At 41.8% G+C, this 14939-nt stretch overlaps 1 protein-coding gene across 6 annotated transcripts in view; it reads left to right on the top strand.

The window, feature by feature from the left end:
- The window catches only part of LOC132379338 (ectonucleoside triphosphate diphosphohydrolase 4-like), a 93963-nt gene that overhangs the window by 46533 nt on the left and 32491 nt on the right, over positions 1-14939 (top strand). For all 6 annotated transcript variants that reach the window (XM_059947065.1, XM_059947063.1, XM_059947064.1 and 3 more), the window contains 2 exons: positions 3874-4079; positions 13014-13164. In XM_059947065.1, coding sequence (XP_059803048.1) covers positions 3874-4079; positions 13014-13164 — 357 coding nt within the window. The remainder of the gene's footprint in view (positions 1-3873; positions 4080-13013; positions 13165-14939) is intronic.

The raw sequence follows: 14939 nt of genomic DNA, 5'->3' as shown, positions 1-14939 counted from the left end.
TTTTATTCCTTCTACCAAAGTGCATGATCATACACTTCCCAACTCTATATTCTATTTGCCACTTATTCTCCTAATCCAAGTCCTTCCGTAGCCTCTCTGCTTCTTCAACACTACCTGCTCCTCCAGCTATCTTCATATCATCCACAAATTTGGCCACAAATCCATCAATCCCAGCATCCAAATCAATGCGAAAAGAAGCAGTCCTAACACCAACTCCTGTCGAACACCATTAGTCACCTGTAGCCATTTAGAAAGGTTCCTTTCAATTTGCACTCTTTTCCTTCTGCCAATTAGCCAATGCTCTATCCATGCTAGTTTCATTCCTATAATACCCTGGGCTCTTAATTTGTTTAGCAGCCTCTTGTGTGGCATCTTGTTAAAGGCCTTCTGAAAATCCAAGTACACAACATCCACTGACTCTCCTTTTTTCTCCTGTATGTTATTTCCTCAAAGAATTCCAACAGTTTTGTCAGGCAAGGTTTTCACTTACGGAAATTCTTGCTGACTTTAGCCCATTTTATCACGTGCCTCGAAGTACCCTGAAACCACATGCTTAATAATTGACTCCCAAAATCTTCCCAACCACTGAGGTTAGGCTAGCTGGCTCATAATTACCTTTCTTCTGCTTCCCTCCTGTCTTGAAAAGTGGAGTGATATTTGCAATTTTCCAATCCTCCGTAACCACACTAGAATCTGTTGATTCTTGAAAGGTCATTGCTATGCCCCCACAATCTCTTCAGCTACCTCTTTCAGAACCCTTTGGTGTAGTCCATCTGGTCCTTATCTACCTTCAGACCTTTTCATCTTCCCAAGAACCTTCACTCTTGTAATAGCAACTGCACTCACTTCTGCATCCTGACAGATGTGAGAGCTTAGTGTTGGCAGGATACTCATTAGTCTCACAACCTGAGGGAAGAAGCTGTTACCTAATCTGGCACTCCTAGTCTTCCTGACAGTAGTGGGTCAAAGAGATGGTGGAATGGATGGTAAGAATCCTCACCAATGTTTTGGACGCTTCGTCTGCAGTGCCCCTAGTAAATGTCACCACTGGGTGGGGGAGGGAGACACTGGCAATCCTCTTGACGGTTCCCTTGTTGACTGAAGGATAGTTAATGGCTTGGATGCTGGTAATATCCTACCCAATTTAATGAGACCAAACCCAGTTTAATGTCTTGTCCATTAGCTGGCTCATAGAGTGCAACACCTCCCTGCCCTGCTGAAGGATCCCATTGTGCTTGTACCTTCCTCACAGACCAGGGACTGCTCCAGACTGAGCTGCACCAGAAATCCTATAATATCTGAAATTCAAAGAAAACAACTTTAGATGCTGGAAATCTATAATAAAAACACAAAACTTAGGGGGGGGGGGTGGAAATTCAGCCAGTCAATCAGCATCTTTTGAAGGAGAAACAGCTAATGTTCCATGTCAAATAACTGCTTGCCCTGGGTGACAATTGCTTGACTCAACTTTAAGTTCTCCCTCACCTGGTCTCACCTATCACTTGCCACCTTGTACTCCTGCCCCTCCTCTCACTTTCACATTCTGGCTTCTTACCCCATTCCTCTCTAGTTTTAATGAAGGGTTTTGGTCTGAAATATTGACTGCTTAATCCTCTTCATAGTTGCTGCCTGACTGGCTGAGGGTAGTGAATCTGGAATCATTGCCAAGATGGCTATGGAGGCCAAAAACATGAGTATATATGAAGCAGAAGTTGATAAATTCTTGATCATTAAGGGTGTTAAAGGTTAAATGGAGAAGATGGGAGAATGGGGGGAAAGAATATCAACCAGGTAGAACAAACTCGATAGAATGTCCTAGTTCTGTTCTTTTTTTTATGGCTATATGGTCTAATTGCTCATATTTCAAGCAAATCCAAATCCAATGCCAAATTTGGACAGCCTTCCCAACAACAACAAGATTCAGAGGATAAAAATAACTTTTTATGTAGGAATTGTGTTCTTGCTAAGACTAATGCTGTTAACTTTGTTATTCTGATTATCTCATTGGAGAGATTGTATCAATTGTTTATCTGTTAATTTAAATGGTGATCTGCATCATATGAGAGTGTACAGACGGTATTCTGCTTTTAATGGAATTACAGTGGATTCCAATTAACTGGGCCATTGGTTATTTGGGACAGCTACTTATTTAGGACAATTATTAAAGAACAAAAACTAATCAAGAAAATAGTAAGAATTTCCTTCGTTTATTTGGGAGACTATGCTGCTTAATTAGGGCAAGAGACTCTTGCTGAATAGTGTGCACTTTTGTGGCCGTCAGACACAGACACAACGTGCTTAGAGTGAACAGTTCTCAACTTACATTAGCTGTGTCTGTTTGTGTTGGAAAAGCATTGATTTTTGTCACTGATAGTTGGCGAGAAATAAGAAGTAAGACAATTTAGAACAGTTTTGCTCACTGCAATTTCAAGCATTCAGACTTGGAGATGCCAAAAATGGCTGGGAGTGAAAATGGAACAATTTCACTGCTTCAAGTTAGGAACTCTGGAGAATTTGAATATATTGACCATCACTGTGAATAATACAGTGAAAGTGATGAGTTTGAAGGGTGCAGTCATCTTAAACGAATTTTACAAAGGCAGTTCATTATCTGCACTAGATGTCTGTGTTGATTTTGTTCATTTACAGTCAATCATAAGAACACAGCAGTGTACTCCAGATGGATTTCTCCTTTGATAATTATTAGGAACTAATACAGTTTTATAGTACTGTAACAGTATTGGTAGTGTTCTAATTTGATCTGTATTTCATTAAATTACATAATTTGTTACTCAGTTTAACGGTACAGTCGGCCCTCCTTCTCCGCAAGGGATTGGTTCTGGGGTCTCTCGCAGATACCAAAAATGTGGATGCTCAAGTCCTTTATTCAACCTGTCTCAATGCGGTGGTCCTTGGGACCCAGCGGAACCCCAGACCTTATTTAACCTGTGTCAGTGCGGTGGACATGAGGACCCGGCGGTGGGCTCTGAATCCGCAGTGTTTCTGTTCACGAAAATAATCACGATTGAAAATAAAGTGGAAATAATAAAATGATCGAAAGAGGTGAAATGCCATCGGTCATTGGAAAAGCGTTAAGCTACGTTGGTCAAAGATCGGAACAATTCTAAAGGATAAAGTGAGAAAGTCCCTGCCCCAATGAAAGCTACAATTATAACTAAGCAACGCAGTGGTTTAATTATTGGGTTTGGGGGTTTTGAGTTTTTGATCTTCCACATAAACCTGGCACAGTGGAGAGCGCACTCAGGAGCGGTCTGTCACTGGATCGAACTCAGGAACTTCCATTCCCAAGCCCGGCCCTGAAACATACACTCTTAAGTGTTTTATATGCATGGAAAGGTAAAATACATACTATATACTAAGACAAACATTTGACTAACTGACGCTTAGTAATACCGGATGTACCTGTTCTGACTTACTTAGTAAGAGAACTTCTGATTTTTTTTTTGATCCCGATCCACAATAACCCACACACATCCTCCCATATACTTTAAATCATCTCTAGATTACTTACAATACCTAATACAATGTAAATGCTATGTAAAATGATTGTTAAACTGCATTGTTTAGGGAATAATGAAAAAATGTCTGTACATGCTTGAACAACAAGTGCTGGAAGAGCACTTCTGGGTTTTCTTGATTTGCGGTTGGTTGAATCCACGGATGCTGAATTCATGGATAAGGAGGGTCAAATGTAGTTTGTCTTTTCTGTACCTTTTAACTATTTCCATGAAACCAGCTAATTTGGGCAGCCACTTAATTGAGCTAAAATGTACTGGTCTTGATGTGTCTCAATTAACTGGAGTCCACTGTATTTGGGCTAATTAATATTCTTTTTTTGAATCCCTCACACAGGTTCATGGCCAGAATTGAAGACATGGAACCCACCGATATCAATGACGCCGAGCTAAACTACGGTGTGGTGATAGACTGTGGGAGTAGTGGGTCCAGAGTGTTTGTATACTTCTGGCCACGGCACAATGGGAACCCTCACGATCTCCTCAATATCAGGCAGATGAAAGACAAGAACAGGAATCCAGTGGTTAAGAAAATCAAACCAGGTAATTGCCAGGCTCAAAAGATCTGCGGACTTTCTGGTTTGTGAGCGTAGTATATATGTCACATTGTTATTCAGCATGGTGAAACGTTCACCTCTTTTCAATAAGCCTTCTCGTATGGAGGGCTGACATAGTAGCATAGTGATAATAATGCAATTACATTGCCAGCGATCATCCATTGGATTTCAATTTCCACAGTTGTTTGTAATGAACTTGTACATTCTTCCCATGACCATATGCGTTTCCTTTGAGAGTCCATAAAACCGTAAGACAGGAGAGCAGAATTAAGACATTCAGCCTATCGAGTCTGCTCCGCCGTTTCATCATGGCTGATCTAATTCCCTATCAACCTCAATCTCCTGTCCTCTCCCATTTCTTCCCACATTCCAATGCTGTACAACATAGTAAGTTATAAACACAAATGATTCTGTATATGCTGGAAATCCAGAGCTATATACACAAAAACTCAACGGGTCAGGCAGCACCTATGGAAATGAATGAACAGTTGACATTTCAGATCAAGATCCTCCTTCAGAGCTGGAAAGGAAGGGGGAAGATGCCAGAATAAAAAGGTGGGGGAGTGGGAGGAGGACTAGCTAGAAGGTGATAGGTGAACAGGTTAGTAAGTTGTGGGCATGCTACATTGGCATCGGAAGAATGGCAATACTTGTGTCAAATAAAGCTAATCTTTCTTTGTTTACACTCCATGTGCTGGTCAGGTGCGGTCCATGTAGCTTCTGAGTCAAAGGGTTGTGGGTTCAAATCCCACTCCAAAGGCTTGAGTGCAAGATCACTGCCGACAGCTGAGTACAGCAATGAATGAGAGCTCCAATATTGAGGGTGGAGTAGCACGGTTGTTGCTTTTAGTATATTAAGCAGAGGTACTCAGCTGTTAATTTTGGTCATACAGGTGAATGTTAAAAGCCCTATAGTACTAATTGAAGATTATCAGGACATACTTTCCAGTGTCCCAAGCAATAATCTTCCCTCACTGGGTATCAGGAAACTTAACCCACAGAATGAACTAGGCAAATAGAAAAAAATGACAAATGCAAATTCACAAGTGTAAGCTGCTGCTCTTGGAAACTGTGACTAGTGTTTAGTAGTAGGTTTATAAATCATAGTGTCCTCCCATAGCAGATCAAAGATCTACATATATAGCATTAAACTACACAGCCACTGCTGTGGAATACCTCCAGATCATAACCAAATTGTACAATCTGTGCCTAGACCACACCTCGAAAGCAGTTCTGGTCATCACCTCAAGCAAATAGAGAGATTGCAAATGGATTGTTATTATTGGGATGAAAGGTCCAAGGAATTATTGGTGTGTAGTCCTGAGAAAAGGCATCAACTGTGCCACTAAATCTAAGATTGTAAACTTCAATTAAATGCTTGGGAATGCTTTGTTAAATTGCAATCTTTTGGTGATAAACTATGTGGGGAAAGCCTCTGTTGTTTGAGTCTTAGAGTTGTTTTGGGAATATTGCTATATTTAAACAGCTTAGCTGAGCATAATAGTCTTTGTTCAAAGTTTCTGTGGCACATTTGAGAGTTTGATAACGTGTAATATAAATATAGGTCTTTAAGTTTTGCTTGGCTCACACAAAAGCAAAGATACTTGAGTCCTCAATTTGCTTCACAGCTCATCGTTATTGGAATGTCAGGAACATGTTTCCTCTTCAGTGAATTACTTTAATTCCTTAAGACCATAAGATATAGAGTTTCACCCAATATGGATAAATAGAAAGCAAATGTCCACTGACAGAATTGATATAAAATAAAAAATGATGGATGTGTGAGCTTGCATCTCTGGAAGGAGGAAATGTTAATGACTCATTTCAGCAGTGTGACATTAAGGTATAATTGATGTTTACAGTTGTTATATGCAGTGTGGCTAAAAATACACTGTCATAGAGCTATTCAGAACAGAAATGGGCCTTTCGGCCCATTAAATCTGCAGCAACATCAAATACATGCTCACACCAACTCTTCGCTAATCTATTGTCCTATTAACACACCTTGCCCCCCCCCCCACCCCGCTGATTGTACCACTCACCAACACATTAGGAGCAAACTACCATAGCGAATTTGCCTACCGATCTGCACAACCTTCAGATGTAGAATGAAACTAGAGGAACCAGAGAAACTCACAGGGGCAGGACCAGAGATTGTAGTGTAGTTCCCTGTGTTGTTTTTTTTCACGTAGTTCAGTCTAGTTTTTGTACTGTGTCATGTAAAACCATGGTCCTGAAAAACGTTGTCTCATTTTTACTATTTACTGAACATAGCAGTTATGGTCGAAATGACAATAAAAGTGACTTGAGATCATGATGAACAATGGTCTCTGGAGATGTGAGGCAGCATTCTGAGTAGCTGTGCCACTCTACCACCCCAACAAAGCCATTGATGTGCAGTAATTATAGTCATGCAGCTTGGGAAAATGTCCTTCAGCCCATCAAGTCTACACCAGCCTTGTGACTCATCCATAATGTCACAAGATACAGGAGCAGAATTAGGCCATCTGCTCTATCAAGTCTGCTTTACCATTTCATCATGTCTGATCCATTTTCCCTCTCAGCCCCAATGTCCTACTTTCTCCCCATATTCCTTCACGACCTGACTAACATCCCATTTGCTTGCATTAAAATCGTATCCAAGCCTTGCGTATTCAAGTGCCTGGCTAAAAGCCTCCTAAACATACTAATGGTGCCTGACTCCATGATCTCTTTTGGCAGTGATTTCCAGATGGCAACTGCTCAGTGCACTGAAAAACATCCCCCTCCAGACCCCCTGTTAAAACTATTCCCTCTTCCCCTAAACCTTTGCTTACTTGTTTTTGTTAGCATTACGATACGAAAATCATTTTGACCATCTACCCTATCTACCTCTCGTAATATTTTATACCTCAGACAGCTCCAGAGAAAACAAGCCCAGCCCAGCAAATCCAATCTTCACCCCCCCCCCCACCCCCTGGCCATAACTAAAGTCCTCCAAACTAGGATGTATCCTCATAGATCTCTTCTGTGCTTCCTCAAAGCAAGCTACCCTTTCTCTATTATGATGTTGATGAGGGCTGCACACAATACTGCAAGGGCAGTGTAACTATTTTATTATAAGTTTGCAACGTAATCTCACAACTTTTATATTCTGTCCTAAGCTGAGATCATGTGCATCCTTTACCTTTGCTTCCACCTGTGACTGTGAATAGTAAACTTTGAACACCATGATCACTTCACAAACCATTTAACCCTTTGCACTAGATTCCCTGTTCTAAGTAGATGAAGACTGATCTTTACATTTACTACACTTAACCTTGTTCTACATACTTTGTACTTCAATCATTAAGATCTGTCATGGTTTTGAAAGCTCTAGTTTACCCTGCGCTCAACAATCCAATTGGGTGAGATACTTCCAGATGCTAATGACGTTTTGTGAAGGACCAAGTTGAATTAATTTCCACTTTATCAGTGTGCATGTTATCCTGGAGCAGGCAAATAGGTTCTTGTTTTGCCATTTCAGCCAAAGGTTTTTTTGTCCAGATAATGCAGTTAAGTGGCTCAGCTCAAGTTGAAAAAGAAATTAGAAGATTAGCTTTATTTGTCAGAACATTCAGTAAGATGGCGCTACCAAACATGTGCAACAGCTTCTGGCAGTCGAAAGCTAAGAAATCAGACTAAAGATATCACTAAGAATACCTTTTCTGAAGTAAATGTTGTTAAATTGTCACCTCAAACAGTGAAAGGGTGAAAAATGGAGAGGGGAGTTTGGGGTATATACCAAGGTGATGTGTTGCAGAATCATTGCAGATGGAGTTCTGATACCCATACAGCAGGCCCGAGAGCTGAAAGGAGAAGTCAAGTCCCAGTCAGAGGGGGTTTGGACCATACAACTGGTCTTGGGGCAAGGCTGTTCCGGGGTTCTGATCTCAGGACCTAATTTTGCTTTGGAATGTTGTTGTTGTTCACTTCAATTGTTTGCGTGATTTTTTTTCTTTCTCTTGCGCATCTGGTGTTGGTCTTTTATTTCTTAATTTTATTCTTTTTTTTCCCCTTTAATTGAGCCCTCTTTGTGGCTACCTGCGAGCAAGCAAATCTTATGGTTGTATAATTTATACATTCTTTGAAAATGAATTTTGTATCTTGAATCTTGAATTTGTCAAATGTACATTGAACACACAGTGAAATTACACAAGTGACTACATAATGAAGGATTGTACTGAGGACACCTTGCAAGTGTCACCACACTTTCAGCACGAACATAGCATGCCCACAACTCACTAACCCTAACTGTATGTCTTGGAATATGAGAGGAAACCGGAACACATGAAGGAAACCCATGTGATCATGGGGATGATGTGCAAATTCCTTACAGGTTGAACTCGAATGATGATTGCTAACACTGTAAAGCAATGTGTTAACTGCTATACTAACTTGGGCAAGACTGTCTCCCTGAGTTTAGTCAATACCTTCAACAGGTGATGCCTTTACAAATTTGCTTTGAACACAGAGCCTCTATGATTGTATGTCTCAGCCGTGGCTCAGTGGATGATGCAGGTGACTCATATTTTCATCTCATCCTCAGGAAACATCAGAAGCTCCACCTGGGGGAGCTGTGAGATTTAATCTTAGCTCCTTAGGGTAATCTTTGAACAGCTAGTGTCCTCATTACTGATCCTCCCTTAAAGCATCTGCTCTAGGAAAAAATGAGTCAGTCATACATCTTATGGAGAGTAGTTGGACTACAGCTGAGGATGACAGTTGTTCCACCTTTTACTGAAAATTTACTTCATACAGTCAGAGCAATACAGACCAGACACAGGCCCTTTGCCCTAGTGAGTCCATGCTGGCCACAGTGCCAACCCAATTAGTCCTAATTTCCTGCATTCACTCCCTATCCCTCTAATGGGCCCTCTATGCACCTATCCAAGTGCTTCTTAAATGATATTGTAACTCTCAACCACTTCCTCTGACAGCTTGTTCCGTATACTCAGCAGCCTCTGCTTGAGGAGGTTGCTCCTCAGGCCCTTTCCCCTCTCACTCTAATCTGTGCTCTCTACACTCATGACTGTGTGGCCAGGCACAGCTCAAACACCATCTGTAAATTTGCTGACGACACTATTGGAAGAGTTTCAGGTGTGACGAGGAGGTGTACAGGGGTGATACAGCTCAGCTGGTTGAGTGGTGTTACAGCAGCAACCTTGCGCTCAGTGTCAGTAAGACTAAGAAATTGATAGTGGGCTTCAGAAAGGGGAAGTCAAGGGAACACACACCAGTCCTCAATGAGGGATCAGCAGTAGAAAAGCTGAGCAGATTCAAGTTCTTGGGTGTCCACATCTCTGGAGATCTATCCTGAGTCCAACATATCAATGCAGCAACAGAGAAGGCACTATAGTGCTGTATTTTATTAGGAATTTGAAGAGTCTTGGCATGTCACTAAAGACTCACAAATTTCTACAGATATACCGTGGAGAGCATTCCAACTGGTTGCATCTCTGTCTGGTATGGAGGGGCCATGACACAGGATTGGAAAAAAGCTGCGCTGCGTGAAGTTGTAAACTCAGCCAGTTCCATCATGGGCACTAGGCTCCTAGCACTGACACCTTCAAAAGGCAGTGCCTCAAAAATACGCCTCCATCACCCTGGACGTGCCTCTTCTCGTTGCTACCATCAAGGAGGAGGTACAGGAGCCTGAAGAAACACACTCAACATTTTAGGAACAGCTTCTTCCCCTCCTGCATTCACCCCTATCTCTCTACTGGGCCCTCTGTGCACTTATCCAAGTGCTTCTTAAATGATATTGTAACTTTTCTGAATGGACAATGACCCCATCAAAACTAGCTCACTATTTTTCTTTCTTGTTTGCTATCTTTTTGCACTGCTCAATATAATTTATATATCTATTGTAATTTATAGTTTTTTAAAAAATATGCATTGAATCACACTGCTGCCACAAAACAGCAGATTGCCAATGATTTTGATTCGCTGTCTTTCTTCTACATATTAAGAATAAACGCCTAACCTAGCCAACCTCTCCCTATAAATCAGGCCCTCTAGTCCTGGCAGCATCCTCATAAATCTTCTCTATACTCTGCAGTTTAACCACGCCTTTCCTGTAACAGAGTGATCAAAACTGTGCGCAGTACTCTAAGTGCAGCTTCACCTACGCAACCACAACATAATGTCTCAATTCCTTCTGGTGTCATGAAGTGATTGAGGTCTAAAAGAGTTGATGTACAAGTGCATCTCCCTTTCTTATTTCAGACTCTGATTCATTTATTTATCACATATATTGAAACATACAGCAAAATGTATCATTTGTGTTGACAACCAGCATATCCTCAGGATGTGCTGGGTGCAGCCCGCAGTGCTGCTAGACATTTTGCCAATATAGCATGCCCGGAATGTTCAACAGAACAACACAAGCAGCAGCAGCAACAACAACAAAAACACTCTCACATACACCTCCAAACCCAGGGCAGGCTGCCTCCGGACGTCTGGTGGACTCGTGAATTCTCAGACATCCGGCCCCCAACTTACTCAGACCCAGGTCTTCGCTCTTCCAGTCTTCTGATCATCCTTTACGCTTAAATCTCATGTGTATCATCCCTAGGAGTTTTCAATGATGGAACTCTAATCTCCAGGCCTCGACCTCTGTACTCACCAACTCGCCTACTAGGGTCACTAGTCTTCGTGTGTCCTGCGCACACCGACCTCTGATCCCAATATCCGTCTACGTATGTCCTTTTGGAACACATCCATGCCACTGGCCTTCAAACTCTCCCTCATCCCTGTCCCTAAACGTTGTCCTGACCCCTAATTCCCATCTCTGTCTCCAAAACAGACTGTCCGCACAGTCTGTGGAGTAGGATTTGAACCCACGATCCATTGATTCAGAAAGTACATGGACAGTCCCCCACTGGGCTCATTCACTTCCCCCAGGTCATGAGATTACTGAACTCCCTGACACCACTCGAGTCTCAACAGGTCTGAAGTGCCAGTAGTGTTATACTCCTTATTTCTTAGCTTGTGTCCTAATGCACATTAATTTATTTGTGGCAATATTACTTTGTGAATTACAGCATAAATACTGTGTTGTGCACTTTAGTTCAGAGAAACATTTGGCTGTATACATGTGTACGGTTGAATGATAATAAACTCGAACTGTCTGGTATGGGTGGGGGGGCTACTGCACAGGACCAAAAGAAGCTACAGAAAGTTGTAAAATGAGTCAGCTCCATCATGGGTACTAGCCTCTGCAGTATCCAAGACATCATAAAGGAGTGGTGCCTTGGAAAGGTGGCTCCATTATAAAGGACATCACCCAGGACATGCCCTTTTCTCATTGCTACTTTATGGACATATATTTTATTGTGTTTTTTATCATTAATATTGTGTTCTTTATCCTGTGCTTTTTTGTGCTGTAACAATTATTTTGTTCTCCTTTACACTTGTGTGCCAGAAATTAAACAATGTTGAATCCCATTTAACTTGTAATTAATAACCTTTTGTAGAACTCTGCTGCCACCCTGTGGTTATAAATCTGTATTGCAGTATAACATTAATACAGTACAGTTTTAATGCAGTCATTAAATAAACTGCTGAAGGACCTCAGCAGGTATGACATCATCTGTAGATGGATACGAACAGCCAGACGCATGTTAAGCCTAATGAACACCAATATCAGGCAGTATTAAACATCTCTGAACATCATCTCTGAAGATCTACCCTGAGCCAGAGCCGTCTCTATTTACTGGGGAGACTGAGGTCCTTTAACATCTGCCGGACGATGCTGAGGATGTTCTATGAGGCTGTGGTGGCCAGTGCTATCATGTTTGCTGTTGTGTGCTGAGGTAGCAGACACCAACAGAATCAACAAACTCATTCGTAAGGCCAGTGATGCTGTGGGGATGGAACTGAACTCTCTGACGGTGGTGTCTGAAAAGAGGATGCTGTCCCCCATCTTGGACAACGACTCTCATCCACTCCATAATGTACTGGTTAGGCACAGGGGTACGTTCAGCCAGAGACTCATTCCACCGAGATGCAACACTGAGCGTAATAGGAAGTCATTTCTGCCTATGGCCATCAAACTACAACTCCTCCCTTGGTGTGTCAGACACCCTGAGCCAATCAGCTGGTCCTGGATTTATTTCCACTCGGAATATTTTACTTATTATTATTTAATTATTTTATGGTTTTATATCGCTATATTTCTACACTATTCTTGGTTGGTGCGACTGTAACGAAACCCAATTTCCCTCGTGATCAATAAAGTATGTCTGTCTGTCTAATGTATTGATAGAGTTATGAAGAAGGCATGCCAGTGACTGTATTTCATTGGAAGTTTGAGGAGACTTCATATTATCACCAAACACACCGGCAAATTTCTACAGATGTACCGTGGACAGCATTCTGACTGGTTCCATTAATCTCGTGTATGGAGATGCCAGTGCACAAGATCAGATAAAACTGCAGAGGATTTTAAACTCATCCAGCTCCATCATTGGAATCTAACCTCCCCACCGCCATGGACATCTTCAAAAGGCAATGCCTCAAGAAGGCGCATCCATCACTAAGGACCTCCACCATCTAGGACGTGCCCCCTTCTCATTACTACCGTTAGGAAGCAGGAACAGGAGCCCAAAAGACCCCACACTCAAATGTTTTCGATGCAGTTTCTTCCCCTGCACCATCAGATTTCTGAGCAGTTATGAGCCTGTGAACACTATCTCACTATTTTGCTCTAATTTTGCACTCTTTATTTATCTTTTAATATTTCTTATTATAATTTGTAATTTTTTAATGTATTGCACTGTACTACTGCCACAATAGAAATTTCATGACTTGTATCAGTGATAATAAACCTAATACTTGGAAGTAATTATGTGTTGTTGTCTGAAAATATTTGACCTCTATCTATCTAATTGCTTTCCAGGTATCTCGACGCTGGCCTCCTCTCCTGATAAGGCCATAGATTATCTCCGTCCTCTCCTGCGATATGCAGCTGACTACATCCCTGTCGTGAAGCACAAAGAAACACAGTTGTACATCCTTTGCACAGCAGGCATGAGGCTCCTACCAGAAAGGTACAGGGATTGTATTTGGGAGGATTTCACTGCACTGCACAATGAGGTGGATGCCAGGAGATTTGGAGGGTATAGCAAGATTGAGTGATGGGACGTGACAGATGGAATACTATCCACCTTGGAGTTTAAAACACGTTAAAGAGGAGTGTTTTTTCATTGGTGAGAGAATGGATGGTTCTGGTGGTCAGAAGGATCTATTTCTTGTACAAGGTTACAAAGTTAACATGTATCAGAAATCAGGAAGGAAAACGATTCAATAGCCGCTTTTTCAACAGTTTTAGTACCGGAGAGTCCTGCCTCACTTAGTGTTTGAGACTGCATCTGAAATAAATTAGCCTATTATTATCACAAACTAAGGTTCAGTGAAAAACTTTGCATGTCACCCATACAGATCATGTAATCATATCAGTATTGAAATAGTACAAGGGAAACATAGTACAGGTTGAGCACCCCTTATCCAAAATGCTTGGCGCTGGAATTAGAATTTTTTTCAGATTCAAAACTTTTGCAGGGCTTTATAAGGTAATACAGAGTTAACATTTATCCTATCTTGTCAAAAACCATGTGTCACTGACTCAAAATAGAAGGTTAGCCACTCAGGACAGAGTTGAGATTAAATTCATCTACCCAGGAAACCATGGAAACCACCCCTTCTATTCTCCCTCACCCTCATCACTTCCCTCTAGTCCCCTCCACTTCCCTCTAGTCCCCTCCACTTCCCACTAGTCCCCTCTACTTCCCTTTCTTCCATGGTTCCGTGTTCCCTTCTATTAGATTTCTTCTTCAGCCTTTTATCTTTTTAATTTATCACATCCCAGCTGCTCATTTCATCCCCTCCTCCCTTGCCCACCTACCTTCCCCATTCACCTGGTCTTTCCTATCACCTGCCAACTTCTCCTCCTCACCCTCTGCCCTCACCCCCACCCCCACTGCCTTATTCTGTCATCTGTCCCCTTCTTTTCCAGACCCAATGGAGGGTCTCGGCCTGAAACATTGGCTGTTTATTCCTTTCCATAGATGCTGCTGTGTTGCTCCAGCATTTTGAGTGTGTTAACCATGGAAGCTCACCGTTACTTTGGGAATTGAGGGAAATTTAGTTCAGGAGAGTGGAGCTAAGGTAAAAGACCTGCCAGCATCTTGTCGGAAAGCAAAATTTCTTGTTAGAGGAACAAGAAATTCCACACCATACACTCAATGGCCAGTTTGTTAGGTACGGGAGTGATGTCTAGTGTGGCCTTCTCCTATTGTAGCCCATCCACTTCAAGGTTCAATATATTTTGCATTCAGAGATGCTCTTCTGCACAGCACTGTAACATGACATTATTTGAGTTAATGACTGCTTGAACCAGCCTGGTCATTCTTCTCTGACCTCTCTCATTAACAAAGTTTTTCGCCCAAAGAACTGCCACTCACTGGATTTTATTTGTTTTCAGCATCATTCTCCATAAATTCTAGAAACTGTTGTGCGTGAAAACTGCGGATCAGGTGTCTCTGAGATGCTCAAGCCACCCTGCCTGGCACCAACAATCATTCCTCGGTCAAAGTCACTCGGATCACATATCTTCCACATTCTGATGTTTGGTCTCAGCAACAACTGAACCTCTTGACCATACCTGCATGCTTTTATGTATTGAATTGTTGCCACATGAGTGGCCAATTAGATATTTGCATTACCAAGCAAACGGAGAGGTGTACCTAATAAAGTGGCCACTGAGTGCATGTCACTGTTAATAAACCTGATTCTAATGCTGGAGAGGAGGTACAAGATGAAATAT

This window comes from Hypanus sabinus, chromosome 22 (assembly GCF_030144855.1).
Source record: "Hypanus sabinus isolate sHypSab1 chromosome 22, sHypSab1.hap1, whole genome shotgun sequence".
NCBI lineage: Eukaryota > Metazoa > Chordata > Chondrichthyes > Myliobatiformes > Dasyatidae > Hypanus > Hypanus sabinus.
Note: the sequence above shows the minus strand (reverse complement) of the source record. Positions and strands in the feature narration are given on the sequence as shown.